Source organism: Agelaius tricolor, unplaced genomic scaffold (genome assembly GCF_023055355.1).
Source record: "Agelaius tricolor isolate 1412-34295 unplaced genomic scaffold, bAgeTri1.0.p SCAF_1, whole genome shotgun sequence".
In the NCBI taxonomy this organism is placed as follows: domain Eukaryota; kingdom Metazoa; phylum Chordata; class Aves; order Passeriformes; family Icteridae; genus Agelaius; species Agelaius tricolor.
In genome coordinates, this window is record NW_027269261.1 from 112232981 (window position 1) to 112259659 (window position 26679).

At 45.8% G+C, this 26679-nt stretch overlaps 1 protein-coding gene across 1 annotated transcript; it reads right to left on the reverse strand.

Annotated features, from left to right (window-relative positions):
* Positions 1-2520: 2520 nt before the first annotated feature.
* Positions 2521-26679, reverse strand: MTMR9 (myotubularin related protein 9). The gene is made up of 10 exons (XM_071447716.1): positions 26061-26679; positions 22882-22990; positions 22447-22572; positions 17184-17357; positions 14265-14482; positions 11557-11718; positions 9702-9843; positions 8335-8555; positions 6729-6880; positions 2521-6308 (listed from the first exon to the last, which is right to left on the reverse strand). Exons 1-10 carry the CDS (start codon positions 26243-26245, stop codon positions 6139-6141), a joined length of 1659 nt encoding a protein of 552 aa, XP_071303817.1. The 5' UTR covers positions 26246-26679; the 3' UTR covers positions 2521-6138.

A 26679-nucleotide genomic window follows, 5' to 3' on the forward strand; every position in this document is an offset into this window, starting at 1 on the left:
CCAATCCCATGTGCCACGTGGAATCACAAACAGCTGGACCAGCACAAGTGAGGGGGAGGGCAGAAGAGAATTTTAATTCAGAATTGCCACAGCCTTCCCCATTGTGAAACAACAGCATTGCCAACTGCTGGCAGCACAGCCGGGACACTCCGTGTGCTTCAGGTTGCACAAGTGTCCTGTAGGGATCTCTGGAAGGAAATCTTTTTCTCAGAAAGGCAAACGTTTGTGGGTTTTTTGTTTTTATTCCCTGAGGGAAGTGTGGAATCCAGAGCCCTGTATCTACCCCAGTGAAGTAAAAATTCCTGCTTTGTCCCCAAAACAACTGATGGATGTGTCTGCCCCATCCCTGGAAATGCTCAAGTTGGACCCCAAAAAATGGAGCATAGTACTAAGAAATGAAGTAGTTCTCTGTTTAAAAAACACAACAAAACAAAAAATGAACCAACCTGAACTCTGGAACAACTTTTATTCCTGCCATAAAGGTTTTATTTTGTTCCACCAAGTACCTACAAGCCAAACCCAGAAAATTCCCTGTAGAAATGCTGCACTTACCTTGCTGGGACATCCCAGCAAATGTTTTCCATGTCAGGAAAGAGCAGGAGGAAGCAGATTTCCTTTATCTCTTGTACCTTTGAATGAGCTCCTTGTCAAAAGAGCCTTTTTCCTTCACACAGTGACCTCAGGCTCCACCTTTCAAACCTGAAATCACCTCCCAGACAGAACCAGTAGCAGTTGGGATGTGCAAACTGGTCATGTAAATGGTTACAACCACTGCCCAAGCTATAAAAAACATTATTTTAGTGACTACACTGTGGTTTTTAGTGGTGTAACTACATCTGTGCAGTGCCCAGGCTGTCTGCCAGTATTTTAAGATCCTGAGGGAGCAGATGTGGAGCTTTAAGAGCAAACCCACCATGAGCTGACCTGCAGCATCAGAAAAAGCATCCAAAACCATCAGCAACACCCTCCCAAGAGAACATCAGAGGATCATCAGCTCAGCTCTGAAAGATAAATGCCAGGGGCTTGTGGTGACATTTCCAGGGCAGGGGGAGCTGTGAGCAGCCCAGCCCAGCCCAGCATCCCAAACTCCATCCAGTGCAATGGAAATTCCTCTTCGTTGTTTCCCCTCTCACTGCTTGGGGGAAAATGGGCAGCATGGAAGAGACTCCTACAATGGCACTGGGCAAAATCACTTGGGATTTCCAAGAGAAAAATCCACCAGACTCAAGAAAAGATTCAAGAAAAAATACAACCCTTGTTCAGATGGATACTTCATCCCTGGAAGTATCCAAGGTCAGACTGGATAGGATTGGAGCAGCCTGGGATATTGGAAGGGGTCCTGCCCATGGCAGGGGGTGGAACTGGATGAGCTTTAAGGTCCCTTCCAACCCAAACCATTCTGGGATTTTTTAGTTATTTTCTTCCCCCACCCACCAAAAATCAAGTTTAACCCAAATCAGACTGCCTGATCACTACTGAAAGTATTTTAGAACAGACCTACTCTGTTTCAGCTTTTGGCATAAATAGCGGCTCAATGTCAATCTTTTCACATCAAAACCTTCAGCACCCATCCCTGTGTTATCTCGTGGGCTGCACAGGCTGCAGGGCAGCACAAAGACCCCCAGCCTCCATCTGCTGCAAGCCCAAAACCCACAGAAGCTCATCATCTTGCCCAGGAGCTGCAGAGACCACAGTGATGTCACAGGGAAACAGAGAGCCCAGCAGTTCCCAGCCTCCTGACTCACCAGCAGCAGAGAGCCAGGAGTTCCCACAGTTCCCAGCCTCCACTGCCCAGGAGCTGTTTGTCCTTTTTGTGTTCCCCTGCCTTCAAACCAGCAGGAAAACTGTGACCCCAGTCTCTGATGGACTCCAGAGTCACAGGATGGGTTGGAAGGGATCTTGAAGATCATCCCATTCCACCTCCTGCCAAGGGCAGGGACACCTTCCACTATCCCAGGCTGCTCCAAGCCATGTCCAGCCTGGCCTTGGACATTTCCAGGGATCCAGGGGCAGCCACAGCTTCTCTGGGAAACCTGCAGCAGGGCCTGCCCACCCTCACAGGGAAGAATTTATTCTTAATATCTCATCTACATCAGTCCTGGTTTTGTTTAAACCACTCCCCCTTGTCCATCCACCTTCTTGCAAGGCTTTGCTTTACTCCAAACTCCTCTCCCTGTGAGCACCCCTGCCCTTCTTCCCTTGGAGAGATCAATTCCAGGATAAAAGGATCAATATCAGTATAAAACCTTGGCTAATCAAACTGTTTATCCATCCCATGCAGAGCTGCTGTCCAAGGCCCAAAGCCATTGGAGCAGAGCTCTGCAAGCCCCTCACAGCCTCAGGGTCTCACCCTTCTCCTCTCATCCCCCTTCTACCACCACAGGGCCTGTTCAGCTGTAAAGTAAAACATAATCCACCTGAAAAGAGCTAAAATTTCAAGCAAAAGCTTGATCCAAGTCACACCCACCCACATCCCTCCTGTGGGAAGCAAAGGACACAGTAATAAAGAAGATTCAGCAGTGTAATTAAAGAACTTTTTTAGTCTTCAGGGATTTAATTTAAACAGACACATCTACTATGCTCTCAACATATCTACAGCAAAGTTTACAGCCACTTTGTATCTGTTTGGTTCTCCCCAAATGGCTGAACCTCGAGCCATCATCTTCTTTTTCCTCAGATTTGTTACTTTGTCGTTGTTGCAGTAAATTCCACGCTGCAGCAGCTGGGATTCTGTACACAGACAGCAAATACCTAACACCAGCACAAAACTCCCAGCCCTGGCATTTCAAATTGTACAGGAAAAAAAAAATTTTAAAAAAAATCAAGACTGATGCAGCAGCTATGTCCAAATAGCAGTTCCAGATGCTGGGCCAGCAGTGCACTCATCACTTGAACAGGCAGTAGTGAATAGACACAGCTCACACAGTCACACAGTGCAGCTGTGACAAAACACAGGCAGTGCTGGGAGAAAACCTCACCCCTCACACAACCACAGCACTGCCCAAGGCTTTAGCAAAGCACACATGAGACACCAAAAATGCTGTACAGTGCAATTTTAAATGAGATCCTATGCAACAGGGACAATAGTGCACGTCAAAACCAGCGCCACATTCAAGACTTAATCGATACAATCAAAATATTGAAGGTACATATTTCATATTTCCCTTATGAAAACTGTGCAAGTTAGTTCCTTTTCCCTTCTTTTTTTTTTTTTTTTTTGGTGAATGGCAGAGTGTCCTCCCCAAATTTTGTGGACTGACCCCCAAAATTTGGAGATGGGGCTTTCCGTGTCCAGCTTGTTACACAAAGTGTGTGTGCAAAAGAGCAGGAGCGCGGTGGCAGCGAGGGAGTAAGGCAGTGGCACAGGGAGGAGCCAGAGCTGGGCACTGCCCCAGCTCAGGAATTCACAGGGAATCTGCAAACTGGGGCAGGAATCCCCCTCTGAGGGAGCAAACCCATCCCTGTTATTAAATATGTGATTTGATAGGGGAGGCAAGCAGCAAAGCAGAGAATGGGAGAGAACTGCTGTGAATCTGGAGCCTGGGAGGCACTGGAATGGAAAAGTTCCAAGGGAATGTGGCAGCAGTGTGGCAGGACAGCTCTGGGAAGTGTCCTGTCCCTGGAGAACCCACACCACCACACATCTTGGCCCCACTGCATCTCCTGCCAGCCCTCCCAGGCCTGTGCCACAGAGCTTGGGCAGGGACACGGTGCTGCAGGGCCCAGAAATGTGGAACAACCTGCAGGGGCTGCTCAGAAGGACACCAGCACTGCCCCAAGGATTCATTTCCAGGATCCACGCTCCCAAGGCACACACACAGCGCTTGGGGGTGCATTCAACACAAGTGGAGGCTGAAATTGATGCCAGCTCAGAGGGAATGTGCTGCCTTTTGTTGGCTGTCACAGCTGGTTTCCCAATTTCCTCAGAAGCCTGCAGTTTGCAGGAGAGGCTGGAGCAGCCAGGCAATTAGATCCAAAAAAAACCTCTCTGCTTCTCTATTATTTAGCTCAATCTATAATTACTGTGTTAGGGAATTGCATAACCTTTAGGAGTGTTTTATGTATAGTCTATTACAGGGAAAATAGTGCCTTCTGAATCCTTCCCATCTGGCTGGGGATAATGGATTTCAGATGGAGAAATTCTGAATGGGGTCGGGAAACACCACCCAGGCAGGTGCAGATCCCAAAGACATAATTTCAAGGGGTGTACAATCATTTTAAGGGACTGTATGAGCAACATACCCAGAGGAATCACCAGGTTTGGAGGAGGGAACAGCCCGATTCTGCCTCCCCTGTGATGCAGAACAGATCCCCAGCCACCCTGAGCAGCATTCCCTGTGTCAGACTGGATCCAGGGAACAAAGCTCCAAACCTAAAAAGAAATTGGCATTGCAAGCAGGGGGAATCACTCTTCTGCCTTAAGTGAGGAGTGTTTTAAAAGGGATCTTATTTTTTAAGCCAGAGGACTTCAGGGCTAAGTTGAGCTCAAGCAAGAAGGAAATAATTAAGGAAATAAGGACTGAACAAAAGGCATTAAGGTAGCACTTGATCATTATCACATAATTTTATATCATTTCCTTGGTTATAGAATTTTCTTAGACTGTATTTAGTGGCTACATGATTTTTGCAGGTTCCTGCCCAGCTACTTCTACAACTAAAGATCCTGCATTTTCACACATATCTATGTGAAGTGGCTTTTAGATAAAGGCAGCTTCATTCCATAAACTTGGAAGCTCAGCAGTTTCCAGAGGCATCCCACCACTGACCTACTGCAGCTCTGTTCATTCCAGCAGAACCAGGCTAACAGGAAGCTCTTTTCTGGATAATCCCAGCCACATGTACTGCTGTTAATTCAACTTTTCTCAGTCCTGTGGAGCTACCCAGGAAATCAAGCTGAAAAAATGCCTCAGGGAGTGTTTCAGACCTACCCCTACCTGTCTTTTTAAAGGAGGAAAAAAAAATCACAAGAGAGAATTCTGATTTTATAAAAAAGCAGATTGAAGCCGCAGAAATGGAAAGAGCAGCTACAAAATACAAAGTTAAATGGTAAAAAGCTTATCCCTAAAGTCTTTAAGCAGTTTTAGCAGCTACAAATCATCTAAACTCTTAGTATTTTTTTTTGTAGTGTGATGGCCCCTTCATCTGCAGCAGATCTGTGAGGTCACCTGAACTTCCAGCTTCTGCTTTTGAGGTTTCACAAGATGGGCATAAGAGCACAAGAAGGAAAAGCACATCAGGTGCAACAGAAGTGTTTTGTTGAGTTGTAAATAAAGTGTTGCTCTTGCACCCTGGCAATGCTGTGAACCTGGCCAGGTGTCCAAACCCAGCCAGGGCGGTTGGAATTTCCAAGAAGGCAGCTTGGCTCTGGTTTAAAGGACAGCTCTGAGCCCTGTTCTGCAAGTGGACACCCCCACCAACTACTAAACCTTTTTGTTCTCCAGGTAGAATAAAAACAAGTTTGTTCCTCCTTAGGAGATCATTGTCCACAAGGGACAATTCCACCTGAAGGTCATGGCTTAAACATTAGCAGCAGAATCCCTCCTTCAATTCTGTATTGCACTGAAATGTCTTGCTCTGGTTTGGTATTCAACTCCCTGCTCCCGAGCCAATGCTGAACACAAAAACCCAGGTGTGAGATGTGAAGGCTACTGAGAGTATTGTGTAGACTGGCAGAACCTGTAATTTGATTTTAACCATTTCTAGATTTCCTAGGAAATTAAAGAACTAAGCTGCCTTACTTACTCTTGGAGAGAAAAGGTGCTTCCAGACAAAATGCCTTTACCTATCTATATAGAACTCTGTATTTCAATCCTGTGAGTGTTCAACAAAACCAGAAAAAGTCTAAAATAAAGTGGAGACATCCTGTCTCTTGGCCCATCCTGGTCATCCACACAGTTGGAGGTAAAGAGTTCCAGCTTCTGCTGACACTGTACCCAATTCTGAAACAGAACAGCTGCCAAGAGGGGACATTGTGCCCAGCTGTGTCTTCTGTAAACAAAACAAAAACCCCTCCCCAAAAAGCAGGGAGGTTCATGGAGTGAGGGGTTCAGCAGTGGGAGGGTCAGCTGTACCCAAGGGCTCAGCAGAACATGCACTTTCCATGGTTCTTGAAAGCAAAGGGCTGAGGCAAAGCCCACCTCAGGGCTCCTCCTCCTCCTGCACCTCCCCATCCGTCTCCATCTCTGCCAGCTGCCGCCTCAGCACGTTCACCTTGGCCTGCAGCTCCTTGTTGTACTTGATAATGTTGATCCTTTCTTCCTCAGCTTCCTCCAGGAATCTGGAAGGTCTGTTCCAGCGTAGGAAGATACCTGGAAGCCCAGAGACACCCAGGTCACAAGGGATCCTTGAAACAAGGGGGAGTTCAGGAAGGTTGTTCACATTCCAGCAGCTCTCAAGTCACATTTTCTTCCCTTTCTCTCCCCCTCTAAATGGCTTCCCCCCCTCCTCTCCAAGCTCACCATCCTGTTACACAAGGTTAATAAAAGCAAAATGAAAAATGGGGGGGTTCATTCCTTATTTTCCTCAGACCACTCCATTTTCAGTCTCCACCCTGCCATGACAGCCTGCTTGTATCATGAACTCTTCAGCACCCATGGCATGGGGAAAGTTTCTGCATCAGGGAACCCGCTGCACGTGGATCCTCCAGAATGGTCAGCAATGAAGTCTGACCAAAAAAAAAAGTCACAAAAGAGATATTGCCTGTAACAGGGAAAGCAAACTTGGCTCACCTTCCCAGAGCTGCAGGCTCTGTGGGGCCACAGAGGGCCAGATGACAAGGCTGTTGGCCTCATAAATAGGGTTCTGGAACCTGCTCAGCTCTTCAGGCCTGTTCACCCAGGACCAGAGGGACATGGTCTTCTGAGGCAGCTTCAGTTTAGCCCTAAGAAACCCACAGGAACAAATCAGTTTTATACACTTGGATCTGTAAGGCTCTTGTTGGAGCCACATAGACAAGGCCACAAGTTTTTCCATGTGCTACTCCCCCAGATAATTCAAGTTAATCCCTTCATCATCATGGCACAGGGTGTAAACATAAAGCAATTTACTCAGCCTGGCTGATTACAAATAGTTCAGAATAAAAGATGGGGAAATAACACTTGTAAGATGGCTGCCTGCTGCCCAGGTGAAGAATCAGTCACCTCCCCACTGTGGTTTGAGTGCCAGGTTTGGAAAGGATTCAGGCTCCTGTGTTAAGGTGGAGCTGGAAGGCGGGGCAGGGCTGCATCAGGGAAGGATGGAAATGGAAATCTTGAGCACATAAAAGCAGTTTCACTGCTGGAATGGGCACGTCTGACAGGTCCCTCTGGTGGCAGGAAGGAACTGAGCACACAGAGCAAGCAGTGCTGTCTTCCTGGGCAATCCCACCTCCAGCAGTTACAGGGATCCCTGTGCCTCAGATTCCAGCAAATCTCATTCTGCCTGCACTGGCAAATTGCACTGCCAGCCAGGCAGGAGATTCAGCACTCCTGTGAATGCTTCAGACAGCACAAGCTTAGCATCGGACTTAACCCCTGTCTGTGCTCCCAGGCTGATGTGCTCAGATGTGACAGGCAGGTTATTACACATAACATCCAATATTCCTCCAAATTTCAGCTCATTGGCTTCAAGTCTAACTTGGTTTTGCAGATGACTGGTTCAGCAGCCCTGCAGAAGGCAGCAGAGTCTCTTCTAAGCCCAGATTACTTTAAAGACAGAGAGGTTTACAGGAAGCTTAAAATTGCCTTCCTTCTCTGGAGGATCATTTCTTTTTCCCTTCCTGTCTAATCCAGCAGGAGACCCTCAGCCATGGCCTTACTGAAGCCAGGAGTCCTGAGGGCAGAATTGCCAAGCTCCAAAAAGGAATCTAAACCTCCTTGGCAGCTGTGGGCAGCTCCAGTCCTTCATCCTGTTTCTACTCCCAGGGGTGTTTCAGGACCACCAGGCTACAGAGTGACATTCCTCCCTCACAGTTCACATTTTCTTCCTGGTGAGGGACAGAATTGTCAGCTGTGGCCTTTGCCTGCCTCAGCCTCCTCCTCCAGGCCTGCATGGACAAGTCTGCTTCCCACAGCTGTGACTCACACCAAACTGCAGCTGGTTATTCTCTCATGGAAGAGTTTCTGGGTGAGAAATTAAATAAACTGGTGATGGGTGGAGATTTTTGGCCAGGTTGGACAGGGTTTGGAGCAGCCTGGCATAGTGGAAGTTATGGCAAGTGGAAGCCTATGGCGAGGGGCTGGAACAAGACGATCTTTAAGGTTTCTTCCAACCCAAACCATTCCATGATTCTTGGACCTTCTTTTAGTCAAATTCAGCCCAAGATTTAAAGGATTCAAGTCAAGCATCCTTACCAACCTTTCACTTTCATTGTTGCCCAGGAAGGTCCCAAACTGGGAAGCGTAGGCGTGCTCGAAGAGCAGGATGAGGAAATGCTCGTTGAACTCGAAGGAGCAGGGGAACTGCCGGTGGATCTGCCACACACATTCCAGAAAGAGCAGGAACACAGGGGCCTCCCACTTCTGTTTGCTGTTGGAATAGGCTGACTGGGCACAGCGCTGCTGGAAAGGGTGGCCAGCCTGCAGGGAATCACACACCAAGGAATGGGATGAGAGGACATGTGGAAAAAACACTTGGGAGTGAGTTCTGTCCATGCAACTGCTCAGGACCAAGCTGTTAGAAAGCATTATCCCTCTGCTGCTGGGGCACTTCCAATCTTAGACTCAGTTTTGGGCTCCTCCTGACAAGAAAGACTTTGAGGGGCTGGAGAGTGTCCAGAGAAGGGAATGGAGCTGGGGAAGGGGCTGGAGCACCAGGAGGGGCTGAGGGAGCTGGGAAAGGGGCTCAGCCTGGAGAAAAGGAGGCTCAGGGGGGCCCTTGTGGCTCTGCACAACTCCTGACAGGAGGGGACAGCCAGGGGGGTTGGGCTCTGCTCCCAGGGAACAGGGACGGGATAAGAGGGAATTGCCTCAAGCTGTGCCAGGGAAAGTTTAGATGGATATTAGGGAAAATTTCTTCATGGAAAGGGTTGTTCAGCCATGGCACAGCTGCCCAGGGCAATCCTGGAGTCCCCATCCCTGGAGGGATTAAAAAGCCATGTGGATGTGGCACTTGGGGACCTGGATGAGTGGTGGCCTTGGCAGTGCTGGGGGAGAGTTGGACTTGACAGTCTTAAAGGTATTTTCCAGCCTAAATAGTTCTGTGATTCTATGACTGATTTCCCTGCCTTTCTCAGGCTGTGTTTGATCAGAGAACGTGAGCAGGAACAAGCTGAGGTGGGTGCACTGGAGGACCAGACTGCCAAGGTACAAAGAGCACAGGTCAGGTTTTGTGGTTTGGTCTGAACAATTTTCTCTAGTGAGATGGAAGAGGTGCAGCCTGGTCCAGTGGAAGGTGTCCCTACCCATGGGAGGAGGTTGGAATGAGAAGAGCTTTAAGGTCCCTTCCAACCCAAAACATTCTTGATAAGAGATGTTCACCCTGAGCACAGAGAACAGGCAGTTCCCAAAATCAAAAACCTGCCATGAGAGGCAGAGGCCCCAGCAGTGCCAGAGGACAAATGACTCAGGTAATGATGCTGCTCTTTAGGACAAAGGACACTCACACTCAGCAGGGCTGCAACAAGGCCCAACCTGCTGGCTGCCTCCCAGGCTATTTCCCAACTCCAGTGTGTCTGGAAGTGGTTGCTGCTCTGTCCAGGCCACTGTTGTTCTGTTGTTCCTTACCTGCAGCCACTCTCTCACTACAAGAGCCTCGAAGCCACGGATGGTCCTGCACCTTGGATCCAGGATGATCTGTGCCAGGGAAGTGACCTGGAGTGTGGAATCAGTTCCTTCACTGCCATGGACTAACACTGAAGCACCTTCCCTGGGAAAGGAAAAGGTGGGAAAAGATAAGAGTATGAATGAGCAGAACCTATCCCAGTGGGTTCCATTACATTCCATGGACACCAGTGCTGAGGATTTTCTGGCTCTTTACCACCACTGGATCCCACAGCCCCATCCCACCTGGATCTCACCTGGATCCCACATGGATCCTCATCCACAGTGACCTGAGCTCTGCATCACTAAAGGCTCCATGTCTTGCTGAGCAGTCTGGAACTCCAGATCCTTTCCCACACTGACGGAAGTGCACAGTGAGATCTCCCTTGTGGTTCTCACTCCTTGGGATTAGCATCCCTTTGAGTCACAGCTTGAAAGTGCAACTCATCCCATTCTACCCCTGCCATGGGCAGGGACAACTTCCACTATCCCAGGTTGCTCCAAGCCTTGGACACTTCCATGGGTCCAGGGGCAGCCACAGCTCCTCTGAGCACCCTCTGCCAGGGCCTCACCACTGCTACAATACAGACTTTCTCCCTAATATTTAATCTAAACCTTCCTTCCCTACCTCATCTTCATCTATCTCTACTCTAATTTTCTAACACTATTTTCCCCTTTTATCTTTCAGGCCTTTAAGATGTTGGAAGGTCTGTCCCAGCCATTCCCCCCCCCAGAAACTAAAACAGAACTCTCCTTGTCAGCCCAGCTCTGACCTCCAGGCTCTGAGTGAGACAGGTCAGGCACCTGGAACTGACTTACCATGGCTCCACATGGTAAACAGAAAAAGCAAAGCTGAGGTTAAAAATTATGAAATCAGCCACTGTCCCAACAAGCCCGAAGGGTTTCACCACTGATCTTTCCCATTACATGCTTGCAGGAAAGAATTTCAGATAAAACTATTGATCCAGAGCAATCCTTTCCTGGCACAGCCAGTAATGAAACCAGCACTGTCAGAGCTTTTAAAAAGCACAGAGCTCCCACTTGAATGCAGCAGTGCTGTTTCACCACTGAGCCTGCATTTCAGCTGCTTGTGTGCCTGCAGAACACACTCCCAAGCTCCTATGAAAAGCCAGGTTTCCCCTAAATTTTGGGATGGGCTTTTCCCACCCAGAGTCACAGATAAAACCAATTTAGATTCCTGAATCTGGCCTTACAAACCTGGCAGCTGACAGCAAGCATTGGCTCTACAGCCAGAGGTGTGAGCATTAGTCAGCTGAGTCAGCAGCATTTGTGAAAGAAATATCAGGTTAAAAGAGGTCACAAGCACTTAGAAGGGATGAGCAGGATTGCCTGGATAGGGCTGTGGGGATAAAAATAAAGAGGGGAAAAGCACTGGACCAATTCCTGGGGAAAACAAGGAGATGACATTGTTTTAACCTCTGGAAATGAGGTGTGGTATTGGAAATTTGCAGCTGAAAAGAAAAAAAGATTTGCTAAAAAAAGAAAAAGACATCTCTGTGTCCCCTTTTCCATGGACCCATTTTAACCCAAAACTTCAATAAAACTCTCTAAATTAGCTTGGCTGCAACAGACACAGGAATATACCTTAAACACATGATCCAAACCCTTTTCTTAGCCCAGATTTCCTCCCTCCTCCTGATTTACTGGAGGAACATTCCTCCACCATGAGGAGACAGAATCCTCCATGGGTACAAGTGAGCCAAACCACGGTGGGCAGTTATTGATACTGCCAGAGGTATTTAGCGAGCAATCTGTAACCAGTGAATGAGTAACCCAAGATCTTCTGCAGGAGATGTACCTGTCAATGCACTGAGCAGCCAGACAAGCTGCAGTCAGCAGCTCCTTGATGTGAGTGAGCCAGTTGGAAGCTTCCAGTTTACTGAGCCAGCGGTCCATGTTGTGTGACTGGTCATTGCAAGCCTCCACCAGCTTGATGAAGCTCTCCTGCAGGATATGAAACCTTTGGGAAAAGGAAAACATTGTTGAAAGCACAAGCAGTAACACAGGAATGAGGACATGGATTATTTAGTGTTTGTATATTGTGTTTATTCATTCCCCTCTCTCTCTGATGCTGTAAATAATCAGCAACAAATGTAAGTTCACAAAAAATCTTTAGATGCAAAACCAAACACTTCAGGTGTTTGCCAGGAAATTCCTTATTTAACTGCTCAAGAGCTGGCCTACAGCTCCAGCAACACTACTTCATGTCTGTGTAAAAGGATTCCCATAAATTCAGGCTTTAAGAGAAGTTGAACACCACCAGACTAAAAGTTTGTTTATTTAGCAACTTGTCTCCAAATGACTGAACAATATTAGATGTCCAGAGAAAACCACTGGATCACAGACTCATGGAATGCTTTGGGTTGGAAGGGAGCTTAAAGCTCATCACATTCCAACTCCCCACCATGGGCAGGGACACCTTCCACTATCCCAGGTTGCTCCAAGCCCTGTCCAGCCTGGCCTTGGACACTTCCAGGGATCCAGGGGCAGCCACAGCTTCTCTGGACAAATCCTCTGGATAAGAGGAGTGTGACAGCCACAGAACAAATCCTTCCCTGCAGAAGATTTCTGGCAAGGCACCTGCTCCTTCCTGTGCCAAGGGGAACACAGGAAGGCTGGAGTGTGGCTGAAGATGGCCAGGAAAAGAAACAGCACAGGGAGATGCCTGATGGCTGAAACCTGCAGCAGGTTGCTCAGAACAAGGAACCAAACCAAAAATCCCCTTATCATGCACATATCCTGGTTTTGCCAGAGGGGGAACATGGCCCTGTTGCCAGGAACCACAATACACAACTCTTCCTACAGGAGCAAATCCTTTGTGGAGGTATCACTGCTCTGATGACCTCATGCAGCCAAGCTCATGGGAAAGCTCAGGGGAAAGCCTGATTTCACCCACTGTTATCGTGATATTTTTTGAAAAATCCCTTCACCAGGATTTCTTCTCCAGGCAAGATGAGAAGCCTCAGCTTCTCCCTGTTTTGTTGCTTTGGAATGTTTACCTAGCATGTAAATTCTTTTTAATTAATGGCAAATCACAGCCAGCTGTGTCAGACTCTCTGAGTCTATCACGGGTTTTTATCATCATTCTTTTCTAACCTCCTGATGTATCTTTACTCTATTCTTTTAAGTATAATTTTAGTATAACATTTTTAATATAATATAAAACATACAATATAACATAATGTAACATAACATAATGTAACATAACATATCATGCCATGTCATATAATATCATGTCATGTCATATAATATCATGTCAAATCATATCAAATATCATGTCATGCCATGTCAAATATCATGTCATGTCATATATCATATCATGTCATGTCATATCATGTCATGTCATATCAAATATAATCTCATGTCATGTCATATATAATGTCAAATATGTCATGTCATGTCATATAATACCATGTCAAGTCATGTCAAATATCATGTCATGCCATGTCAAATATCATGTCATGCCATGTCATATATCATGTCATGCCATGTCATATAATATAATGTCATGTCATGTAAGTATCATGTCATGTCATATAATATAATGTCATGTCAAATAATATCACGTCATATCAAATATCATGTCATGTCATATAATATCATGTCATATAAAATATCTCATGTAATATGTCATATATCATGTCAAATATGTCAAGTCATATCAAATATCATGTCATGCCATGTCAAATGTCATGTCATATAATATCATGTCATATCAAATATCATCTCATGTCATATGTCATCTATCATGTCAAATATGTCAAGTCATATCAAATATCATGTAATGCCATGTCAAATATCATGCAATGCCATATAAAATACCATGTCATGTCAAATATCATGTCATGCCATGTCAAATATCATGTAATGCCATATAAAATATCATGTCATGTCAAATATCATGTCATGCCATGTCAAATATCATGTAATGCCATATAAAATATCATGTCATGTCAAATATCATGTCATGCCATGTCAAATATCATGTCATGTCATGTCATATATCATCATGTCAAATCAAATATGTCATGTCAAATATCAAATATCATATCATGTCAAATGTCATGTCATGTCATATAATATCATGTCATATAATATGTAATATCAAATATGTCATGTCATATCAAATATCATGTCATGTAATGTCATATAATACCATGTAATGTCATATAATATCATGTCATATAATATGTAATATCAAATATGTCATGTCATATCAAATATCATGTCATGTAATGTCATATAACATCATGTCATGTCAAGTCAAATATCCTGCCATGTCATATAATATCATATAATATAATGTCATATAAAATATGTAATGTCATATAATATCACGTCATATAAAATATCATGTCATGTCATATATCAAATGTCACATATTAAATGTCATATATCAAAAGTCATATATCATATCATAAAATAATAAATCAGCCTTCTGAGAACTTGGGGTCAATTCTCATCTCTCACCTCATCCTAAAACCCCTCAGCACCACAACAACCCACCTCTCGATGTATTTGTGGATCCTCCTCCACTGGGGGTAGTGCACTTCCTGCTCAAAGCCCCCTCCCTTGGCCCTGGCCTGCTGGGCCACGTTCAGAGGCCGGGTGTCGATGACGAAGCCGCGGCGGCCGGAGCGCAGCGTGGCGTTGATCAGCTTCTCGTCCTCCTTGCAGCGCCGCCCGTTGGTGCCTGTCAGGGGCTGGCTGCTCCTCAGCATCGCCTGGGGAGACACAAACCCATGTGTGAGGCACTGTGGAGAGAGTTCTGACTGAAAGGCACCAATGAGCTCCAAGCCTTGCCCTGAATCCTTCAGTTGTTTCAAGTTCTGTCACAGACACATTTCATGAAAAATCTTTTCGTTAGGATTTTTTCTCCTGAGAAACTGAGAGGCCTCAGGAACAAAATGTAAACAATGGTTATCTGCTGCTGTGGAATGCAACAGGTACATCTTTGATTGGTCTCACGTGGTTATTTCTAATTAATGGCCAATCACAGTCCAGCTGGCTTGGACTCTCTGGTCAGTCACAAGATTTTATTATCATTCCTTTTCTTTTTCCTTTCCTTGCTAGCCTTCTGATGAAATCCTTTCTTCTAATCTTTTAGTATAGTTTTAATATATCATTCTCTTTTAATATAATATATATATATATATATAATAAAATAAGAAATCAAGCCTTCTGAAACATGGGAGTCAACATTCTCGCCTCTTCCCTCATCCTGGGACCCCTGTGAATCCACCACAAAGTTCTATCGCTCTCAAGGATTTAAAACTGAATTAGAAATTCTTGAATCCAGCACTCATTTGGCTGGACAAGTTTTAAATGCCAGGCATCATCTCAGAGGCTGTATTCCTTCAGTTATGCCTCAAGTACAATCTTTGTGAACTACTGAGCTGCCTTCCTGCTGATGGCTCCTTCACAAACCCTGGCAGTGTTATAAATCCCTGGAAGTGTTCACAGCCAGGCTGGATGGGGCCCTGAGCAGCCTGACCTGGTGAGAGGCATCCCTGCCCATGGCAGGGGGTTGGAACTAGATGGCCCCTAAGGATCCTTCTGACCAAAACCATTCTGTGATTCTATGAAAGCAACTTTTCCAGGATTTTCACTTTCAAGGCCTGTTCCCAACTCTGTTCTTAAAACACTCAAATTTCTCAAGTGTTAAAGGTGACATTCTTACCCCATGAATGGACTGATAAACCTCAAGTCCACAGACTGCTGAGCTGAGATTTCTCTTTAGCAAATGCCTTTCAACTCAGAAGCACCACAGCAGCTCAAATCATAATGAAAATGTGAGGGCAGCCTGTCAGCAACCCCAGCAACAGCTGAGAACTCAGAGCCAGGAGGGCAAAGAGAGTGACAGCATTACTGTCACAACTGCAACACTCTGAGCCAAATACTGTTGTACTCCTCACATGAAACATGCACAATGTTGAGAGATAACTGAGCAAAAATCTTCCTTCAATGGTTTTCAGCTGAGCTGAGAAAAAGCAAAAAGCACAACTCATGTGGAGTAGGTGGCTGGCTGCTTTTAAAGCAAAGAAAATCCCAAGGTACTCCTGAGTCAGACTAGACAGCTTCAAATTGAAGGTTTACAAATCTTGGCCTCAGGAGGTGAGAAGACATTAGAGCATTTGAGGAGACTGTATCAAGTTTAAAAACTGCAAGTTGGACATCCCAGCGCCCTCAGAACTGGTTACATCAGCAAGAGACACAATTACCCAACACTTTCATAGAGTGCATTTCTTAATTACAACGTGTCAGTCACTGCATTAGATTCTGGCTTGTTAAAGTCTGCCGAGTTACCCTGCCAGGCTCAGAGAACAGATTGTTCTGATCCTCCTTGCACAGTCACACAGCAGAAGCAGCCTTGGCTCTGCTGTCACCACGGCTGTGATGAGGGCCCAGCACTCACAGACAGGACAATGTGGCTCCTGCCATCCTTTCCATGAAAACTCTTGGCAGACACAGCCAGCCAGGGTGCCAGCAGTGGCTTTACAAGGCTCATCTTGTTCTTACTGCTGTAAGCAAACTGCTGCCATGCACATTCCCAACCAAGCAGATTAATGGCTATTTCCAGCATGGAGATCACTCATTCCATCACCCAGAACCAGGATCCAGGGGCAGCCACAGCTTCTCTGGGCACCCTGTGCCAAGGCCTCCTCACCCTCACAGGGAACAATTCCTTCCCAATATCCCATCTATCCCTGCCCTCTGGCCGTGGGAAGCCATTCCCTGTGTCCTGTCCCTCCACCCCTTGTCCCCAGTCCCTCTCCAGCTCTTCTGGAGTTCCTTTAGGCCCTGGAAGGGGCTCTGAGGTCTTCCTGGGGCCTTCTCCAGGTGAGCACCCCCAGCTCTCCCAGCCTGGCTCCAGAGCAGAGGGGCTCCAGCCCTTGGAGCATCTCTGTGGCCTCCTCTGGACTCTCTCCAGGAGCTCCATGTCCTTATGTTGGGGACCCCAGGCAGGACATCACAAGGGCAAATTGCCCTCCCTTGACCTGTTGGTCCCTCTTTCATTCTCATGGATTTGTCACATCTGTGTTTGATTGTCCCACAGAAAATATTTATGTTTGAATTATTAATTCCAGGGAAGCACCCGCCTCCACACAGCCTTTCTGATTCCAGGTGGCCAAAGGAAACAATTTCCACAAAAATATTTTGGTCAAATATGTGCCCTCAGAAGAGCTGGACTACAGAAACTGGGGCAGCACTGGTTTAACCTGAACCCTGAAGGCACCTGTGAGCCCAGATGTTGTATTTTCATTGTCATACCAGCAAGAAACCAGGGAAAAAAAACCCCCAACATTGCTGTAGCTTCCCCAAGGAAGCCAGAAAATAATCCAGCAGCTCTGTTACTTCCAGAGCATGAAACCAACAGATTCCCACACTTCCTTCAGGCAGAAGCACCCCTCAAAGCCAGCTCACCATCCCATTTTTCTTGTGGTAGTAGCTCAGCACTGGGAAGCGGCCGCCGTAGCGGAACAGGGCGACTTTGCGGAGCGCTTCATCGTCGATGGATTTGGGGACAATGACAACTGGAGGGTAGGAGGGACACACAGAGAAGTCCTTGTTCACGCAGCTCAGACGCCATTCATTGGTCTGAAAAACACCAGAACACAGCTTTGGGTCAGAAAAGACATTATATGGGAGAGGTAACAGGGAAGAAAGATTTCCATGCACAGGATGAAGCACACAGACAGAGTCGTGTTTGTGATCTGTTCCATTTGCACCACAAATTGTCCTTTAAGTAACCATTTACAGGGCTGTTGATTTTTCCAGCACATCCCTTGGTGCTCCTGCAATCATCTCCTTGCAGCAGCTCCCAGAAGCTCATTGCCCAGAATGCAGATAAAGCTTGGAAGCAATGGAAGAATGAGCAGATGCCTCTGGATCTTGAGTAACAGCTCCCCCTTTGATTTATCACATCCTCAAACAGCACAAAATAAGCCCACATGGGCAGATATGGGTGATACATAGGCAGATATGGGTGATTATGGCTTTAAATTGTTTCACAGGCACAGAAGACAGCAAGGGGAGACCCCCACAGAGAAATCTATTCCCACAACAAGAGGGGAAATAAGTTCATTTAGATACAGGCAATATGGGCCCGACCCTCCATCTGCACTGAAAGAAAAGCTCACAAGACAAAGGTGGCCAAGAAAGGCAAAGAACTTCTACCCACTCCAGATGCTGAAGGTTAAAAATTCAATTTAAACATCTCCAGCTTTTCTGTGGTTTCAGCTACAGTTTTTTCTCTAAAGCACCTTCTGGAAGGGGCCCAGCAGCCAAGCACTGAGTGCACATCAGGAGTTCTGTGATGTAACTGCTCCAGCTCCCAGCAGCCAAACCCTGGGAAAGAAGTGCTGAGTGTGGCACCTCACAGGCACTTGGCATGAGAATTCCAGCTACCTGATACCCAGGGTCACCCAGAGGCCTTGGCTCCAGCTCAGGGAGAAAAAGGTCAATGAGGAGCTTCTGCAGCAGGGAGAGACCTCAGAGATCCATCAAACCTCTGCTCATCTGAGTTCAAGGAAAGTTTGAGGCAGACAAAAAGGCAGAGGGATAAGGCAGCAGGACAAAGTGGGAGAAGAGCAAAACAGCTAAATTAGGCTGTGACAAAATACACAAAATCCACATCAATTCAGGTCTGCTGACTTAACGTGAATTAACTGGACATCTCTGATCAGAATTCCTTTCTTCCAGATCCTTACTACCCCTTGCCACACAGCTCCTGATTGCTACCTGCTTATAAAAATGCACCTGACTGGCTCACTGGTCCAGTGGAAAACTGGGATCAATTCAGGAATATCTTCTGGCAATGAAGCCTTTCCATCAGATGATCTGTCTCACTATTTCAGCAGAAGCAGCTCCAAGGCATGGGATGTGTGGCTTAGGAGACAGGAAAATTGTCCTTTTTGGTGGCAGCCTAAAAAATATGCTGAAAAAAAATAAATATCAGCATCAAGAGGAGTAATTGCTGCCTGTTTGCAGCAGCCCAGCTGGACAGTTTTGCATCATCCATGCTATAACCTTATTTCATTATTCATTAGCCTCAAAACAGCTCCTCTGAACAGCTCCATTTTATAAAAAGCAGAGCTTCTCCCAGATGCAAAGTCAAATTGCCTTTGGCCATTGTGTTATGAGCAGAGATGAAAACTTCTGGGACACAAAAGGATGTGGCTGGTCACAGCTCCAGCTTTTAATGCACCAGCAATGGGATTTTTAACAGGGTTTTTAGGGTATCTGTTGGGTGTGCAGTTTGATTATAATGAAAAAGATATGGATGGATCTGGAATATCAAATTGATATTCCAGACATAGGATGTGGAAAAGGCAAAATCAGAACTCTGGGGAACTTGTGGGAGACTGGCTGTCCCTGGCATCACCAGTATGGAAAGGAATGGAGGAGCAGCACCTGATTTATTCCCCACTCTGGTAATTTAACCCTGCTCTCCTCCCCATTTACAGCAGGCACAGAGATCCTGTTATGTCATCCCGGTGTAATTTCCACGATGAGGAGGAGGAGCCTGGCAGCACTTGGCACCATTTGTCTTCCCTCCAACAGCTCCTGCTGCAGAGATCCCATTAACCTCTGCACTGCCAGCTCCAGACTGCCCAAATCAACTCCTTCAGCTTTGGCCTGGCTGGAATTTGGAAGGAAAAAGGGTTATCAGTAACTGGAAGAGAGAGGCAGCAGCAGAGGAAGCAGAAGGACTGCAGGGAAAGGGATGAAGGGAGACCTCACTTCCAACCAGGTAATTGTGCTGTGTGAAACTCAGGGAGTGCAAAGTGAACCCTTAATTTTCCCAGAAAGACATGTGAGCTTTTAGGAATCAAGAAAAGTTAAGGATAAAAGCAGCAAAGGGATGAGGGCTGAACAGAAAGGAGGGAGAATTCCAGAGGAAAAAAAAAGAAAACAGCAATTTTTAAACCCAGTGCAGGATCAACTCTTGGATTTCTACTTTTCTTGTCCTAATGCTTGTTTATAGAGACATTGATTCCCAAAAGTCACATTGATTCCCAGAAGTCCAAGCTACCATTCCTCCTAAAACTGGAAATTGCCAGGAGAGGTCGTTTTCCACAAAATATTGGGAAACAAGTCAAGCTCTACCAAAAGGCCTTAAAAAAAAAAGTCAAGAACCCAGCATGGATCTTGGGAGATCCTGCAAAGCAGCAAAGCCAGAGATCATTCCCAAGGAACAAGCCCTGCTGGGATCAGATTGTGCATGGACAAGGAGCAGAACAGATGTAAGGATTGATGCTTGTCTGAAAAGAGAAGAATATGGTTCACAATTACCATTTGACCTGAGCCCAAACTCAGAAAATTCTGATTTCTAAAAGGAGCTCTGACACGAAGATGAAGCACAACTGAGTTGTTCAGAACCATGAGATCTTTCCTGCTAAAAAGGGAAAGAAAGAGAAAAAAAGGGAAGAGAAAAGAAGAGAAGAGAAAAGAAGAGAAAAGAAGAGAAAAGAAGAGAAAAGAAGAGAAGAGAAAAGAAAAGAAAAGAAAAGAAAAGAAAAGAAAAGAAAAGAAAAGAAAAGAAAAGAAAAGAAAAGAAAAGAAAAGAAAAGAAAAGAAAAGAAAAGAAAGATCGGGGAAAGAAAAAAAAAGAGAAAAAGGGGGGAAAGTAAAAAAAGTAAAAAAAAGAGAAAAAGGGGAAAGAAAATAGAAAAAAGGGGGAAAAGAAAAAAGAGAGTAGGGGTAATGAAAAAGAACAAAGGAGGAAAAAAAAAGAGGAAAAAATAAAAGGAGAAAAAGGGGTAAAGAAAAGGAGAATGAAGTAAGTTATTTTCTTGGCAATAAAATATCTTTATGTTAATTATACTGGCAGTGTACAGACTTCTCAGGCCTCTTCATTTCAGGAAACTAAATTTGGAAGAAAAATTTTTGAATTTCCAGAGTTAGTTTCGGCATCCTGCAGTTCTGGAATTTGGCAGAAGAGAAACCTTTTGGCTCTCCTCTGACTGCTCAGAAAAAATATGACCCCCTGCACATACTCTGAATTCCACTCACCCCTCACTGTGCAGTGAAGAACACAAATTACAAACTCTATCATCTAAATATTTAATATTTACCTAACTTTTAAAAAAAGTATTAACTTTTACACTGCACTTCGCTATTAGAGAGTGTTGGAAACAATTCTCCTGTAGCAGATAAATGTGGAATTAATAAATTACTAGAGCTGTAGGGTGGGTGAAATAGTTTTTGACTTGTTATCCTACTGGGGAAGGTACAGATCCAGATGGATGATTGAGCAGAGGCAGGAAGAACCTTTGGAATTCTGCTCATTTGACTTCTGGGAGAAAGATTTAAATCAGCCACGTCCTTGTTCCAGCCTGTCACATAGAGCAGTGTCTTTCCAGAACAAGAATTATTTGGTCAGTGAGACATTTATCTGTTTTTCAGGAGATATAAATCATTGGAAGGTGGCTTTTGACACCATTCTGTTCAAAATGTGAAGTTTTGGGTTAAAAGCCAAGAATTAATTAATCAACAGCTGTCAGACATGGAGATTTTAAAGGAACGAATGATTGCCCTGGAAATGTGGTGCTAAAAAGTAATGAGGTTTTTAAATGTAATTCTTACACAGAGAATATGTTCAGAAAGGCAAGAGTTTGACAAATGAAGATTTAAATCCCTAAAAAAACAAGGGAAAAAAAGCACATCAATGGATACATGTGCTGGATATGATAACAGTTGGTCTGTCTTTGGATGGCAGAGGAAGATAAGACACATGGGAGTGCTTTAATTATGAGACAAAAATAGCAAGGCCTCTGAACCCCTGTAATGTTCTTTAATTTTCTGGTGATTTCATCAATTGAATTTGGTCAAGCTGATCACATTATTCAGTTGTTACTCATAGCCAGGAAATGATACAGGCTGCAGACAAGCTGGGCTGCAGAGAGGAAAAAAAAATAAATAAAATAAAATCAATGTTCTTGGATGCTGCACTAATGGATGTGGGCTCAGAAACCTGAGCTGTTGGAGCAAGAGCACAGACTGGATGTGAACAAAGACCTGGAACACAGAGATGCAAACCCAAGGAATCATTAAAACAGGTTTCTGCACCCAAGATAGTTCCCACTCTAGCAAATTCAGCATCCTAAAAGGAAATTTGAGTAAGAGAAACAACAGGCAATGCCACAAGAACAATTCCTACCCAAAATAAAATCAGTGTGCTCAGCAGCACCTGGAAAAAGAGAACTGGAAAGTTTCCTGCTTTTTGAACCTCAAGAATATTTCCCCAGCATCAATTAAAGGAAAAAATGTTTCAAACTGGGCATCTTCATTGTCATCCTCCTAAAGAGCAATTTTTTTAAACCAGTGTGATTTCAATTAAGGGTTTGACAAAGATTCATCTCATTCTACTCCAGATCAAAGTTAAGAACAACAAAGCCAGGACAAAGGATTTCAATTTGTTCTTCTAATTAGAGAACCATCCCCAAAGGCCAAAAACATTTCCTACCTTTGTGATTTCCTGGAAAGGGCCTCAAACCTTCACTTGTACAAGGAGAAGGAGCAAACAAATGTCTGATGTCACAGAGGGAATATTTCAACAACACTCACTTCTCACCCAGGCACCAAATGGATTTTTAACCATCTGGGATTTCCAGTCCAGCCACTACTGGGTGAAACAGTTCACAGAACATCCAAGTGCCTGGGAAATCCCTCAAATCCCACTCACCACTGAGCTGAGGTGCTCAAACTCCTGTTCCAGCAGAAAGGAGGACCATCCATCCTCCAGGACCTCGAACATGGGCCGGTAGAAGAAGGGATACATGAGGGTGACTGAATCCAGGGTGGAAAGTGCCTGTGTGGACAAGAGAAATCATGGAATCACAGGTGGGGGCTGGAAGGAACCTTAAAGCTCATCCCATTCCACTCCTGTCATGGGCAGGGACACCTTCCTCTACCCCAGGCTGCTCCAAGCCCCGTCCAGCCTGGCTTTGAACACTTCCAGGGATGGGGAGTCCAAAACCTCTGGGAAATACCCACAACCCCATGTGAAATATTCCAGATTCTACTTTGCCTTTCAAAACATGAAAACATAACTGGAAAAAAAATAAGGCTGAGGGGAGCTCAAGACCTGCAGGTTTTCTGGCTGATGGCAACTGCTCACCTCAATGGAGCTGGCAATGTTCAGACACTCCTCCATCCCTGGGATGTCCAGCTGGATAATCCTCAGGTCTTTGCATTTTATGACAATGGTGCCCAAGGAGCCCACGAACCTACAGCAAGACAGGAAAAAAGAGTCCCATAAAACACAGGATCCTCTAAGGCAGGAGAAGTGGCACAGCTCTTCCCATGAGGCAAATCTCCATGAGTGGCAATTTGTCTGCAGGGGAACCTTTCAAAAAAATAAAGAAACAAATACAACCCATTTTTTGCTATTTGCAAGGTTGGTTTTATTTGCACCAAATATTTATTTGTGGCAGCGAGTGGAGGTGTTACATGACAAATATTACACTGCTGGGAGGGTGGGGAGGCCCTGGCACAGGGTGCCCAGAGAAGCTGGGGCTGCCCCTGGACCCCTGCAAGTGCTCAAGGCCAGGTTGAAGATTGAGCATGGGAAATTCCCTGAGTTTTCCACCCCTCTGCTCCTTTCCTCTCTCAGAAACACACAGGGAAATCAGGAGCAAATTTAATCAGCAACAAACTTCATCAGCACCCAGCAACTCCCCCATCATCCCAGGCTCTGTGCTTTTTTTAATCACTGCTGCCTGATTTCTCTAGTCTTGCTGGCAGAAAGAAACTCTGTTCTACCAGATTTCCTTAAAAGCCTTTACAAACAGGGAAAGGATTTTGTAATTAATATAAAAATGAAGTGTTATCATCAAAAAGGACCAAGGTGAGGGAGCAGAAGACAATGACCAGGTGAGATGGGGCAAACACTCAGTGAGGGGCAATGGTGCAGGTAAAGCAGAAATGAGGGGGAAAGAGAAACTTCTGAACTGTCTGTACTAAAAGGGGAAGGGAACGAAAAAATATGGAGCTCTGCAGCTACAGCTGAGCTGTAGCACAAAAAGCACATTGCTAAAGGGTTATTGATTCCCATAATCAGCTGGGAAAGTGAGGGATGATGCAGCAGGAGAAGATTTGGGGCTGAGCAAGTCCAGAGCCCAATTCTGCCACCAGTTTTGGAGGGTGACACAAGACAAAGCCCTCCAGCAGTGCTCTGACATCCCTCTCTGTGCACAGTGCAGCATTTATAAAGTGCTTCAAGGGTGGCTGAATCCACTGAGCAATGAACACAGAGCAAAAAGGGTTAAACACAAAAATTCTGACTCTCTACAGGACCAAAAAAACTATCCTTGAGATGCAACAGCAAACATGAATGTCCAAACAGAACACAGGAACCCTGCCCTGGGCCCTGAGAGGATCACTGAGGCTGGAAAAGGATCACTGAGTCTATGGGGAGTTTTGGAAGGGATCTTGAATGAGTTAGAGATGGGACCTCTGGTTTGTTTTTGGTGATGTGATTTATTGTTCTTATCTTCTACAAAGGGTGAGCTCAGCTCACATCTTTACTGCATGGTTCAGAACAAGAACCTTAGTTACAAGACCTTTTAAGGATTTATTGACCAATAAAACACTGCCAAAAAGGATATTTATGGTTTTGACCCAATCCTTAAATATTTCATCTTATGGACTCATGCTACAGTGGAAGCTTTCTTAGCCAATCATGTTCTGACACACAAACCTATAGTGCTGCATTTTAAACTCCTTGTTTAGCTCAGTAACTACTTTTATTTTCCTATATTTTAAACTCTAAACTTTCTTCTCCTTAGCTTGTCTCTGCTTTAAACTGTAAATCCACATTCTTGCTTCCAGCACCTCAGTTTGGGAGCCTTTCCCAAGGTCTCAGATCAAATCCTGGGTTTAATTCTAAGCTTTGGCTTACAGGCCCAAAGTTCTGAGAATTCCCTGCATTTTGGATTCCAGCAGAGTCCAACCTTATCACCAGCCCAGAGCACTGAGAGCCACATCCAGCCCTTCCTGGGACACCTTCAGGGATGGAGACTCCAAACCTCCCTGGGTATTTCAAGCGTTTAAATCTTCCTTTCTGTGGAGAAATTCCTTGTGATGCCCAACCTGAACTTCTCCTGGCACAGCTTAAGGCAAAGTCTGTGCCCAGAGCATCCTCCCTGCTCTCCACACCAGGATTTGGGACAGCTGAGGTGTCAGCCAGCCCTTCCCAACCACGAGGGGTGGGAGAAGGGATATCCCCAGCCAGAGGCTGTGTACAATATCACAAATGGGATGGGACTGATGTGGAACGTGCCTTGAGCTGTTTTATTTTCCAGCATCACTCTCATTCCATGGTTATGACAATGGGAAGATGATGCCACCAGCTCACATCCCAGGCAGCGACCCAGAACTTAATGTTACAACTCACTTTATAAGTTTTTTGACCAATCACACAAAGCAAAAGCACACTGACAGTAGTTCTATCCATTGTTTTACCTTTGGGTAAAAAATGCTTGCTTATTTCAAACACAACACCTGCTTGTAAGCCTTAAAACACAATGCACAGAGCTCCATTATTAAGCTTCAAACTTCCTAATATCTTGCTAGATAAACTTTCCTGCAGCTTAGGGAGTTATTCTAGCCAAGCATTAATACAGAGACCATTGTTCTATTTGTTTTAGTTTTCTACATTTTAAATAATTTTTCTGCTGACCAATCTCATAGCTACTGCTCAGCTCTGATCACAGTTCTGGTGTCTCAGAGCTGCCTTTTGCAGCTTTCCCAAAACTCTCTGATTTTATGGATTCCCACACTTGGAGCTGTTTTATTTTCCAGCATCAGTCTCATTCCATGGTTATGACAATGGGAAGATGATGCCAGCAGCTCACATCCCAGGCAGCAGACCAAGAACTTAATGTTACAACTCACTTTATAAGTTTTTTACAATCACACAAAGCAAAAACATATTGACAGTAGTTCTATCCAACCACTATTAGTACAGGTATCTTTGTTAAAACAATGAATTATTTTGCTTATTTTGAGTACAATACCTGCTTGTAAGCCTTAAAACACAATGCACAGAGCTCCATCATTAAACTTAGAACTTCCTAGATAAACTTTTCTGTAGGTTAAGGAGTTACTCTAGACAATTGTTAATACACAGACGATTGTTCTATTTGTTTTAGTTTTCTACATTTTAAATAATTTTTCTGCTGACCAATCTCATGGCTACTGCTTAGCTCTGATCACAGTTCTGCTGTCTCTGAGCTGCCTTCTGCAGCTTTCCCAAACCCCTCTGATTTCATGGATTCCCCCAAGGCATTCCCTGACCTTTTCTCGATGGAGTCGATGTTGGAGTGCAGCAGCCACAGCTCCTCGGCGTTGTCGCGCCGCCGCGACGAGAAGATGAGGTGGTGGCCGGTCAGGCACAGCGTGCCCTCCACGGCCGGGTGGAACGGGCGGTGCAGCACCACGTTATCCGCCCGGGGCGTCTTGATCAGCTCGGCGAACTCCATGCTGGGCGGGGACGGCGGGGGAAACTCAACTCACCGGGAAAATTCACCAGGAAACGGGGGGAGGGGGGGGGGAGCCTCGGCAACACCGGCAGGAGGCCGGGAAAGCCGGGGAGGGCGTGCGCGGTGCCACCCGGGCAGGCGGGGGCATCACCCGCGGTGGCGGCGGCGGCTCCCCGGGCACCGGGAGGGAACCGCACAAGGCCCGCCGTTCTCCCGCAGGGCCGGACCGGGGCTGTCGGGAGGGCGGTACGGAGGGGAGCGGCGCGGGCAGAGGCTCGGTGACGGTTCGGGGAGGGCCAGGGAGCCGCGGGAGGCGCGGGCCCCCCGAGATCCCCGGGATTCCCGGGAGCCGCCGGCGGAGCGGGATGGGCCGGAAGCGCCGGCCGGGAGCCTCCCGCGTCACGTGACGCGCACCGGGACCAATCCGCGCTCGG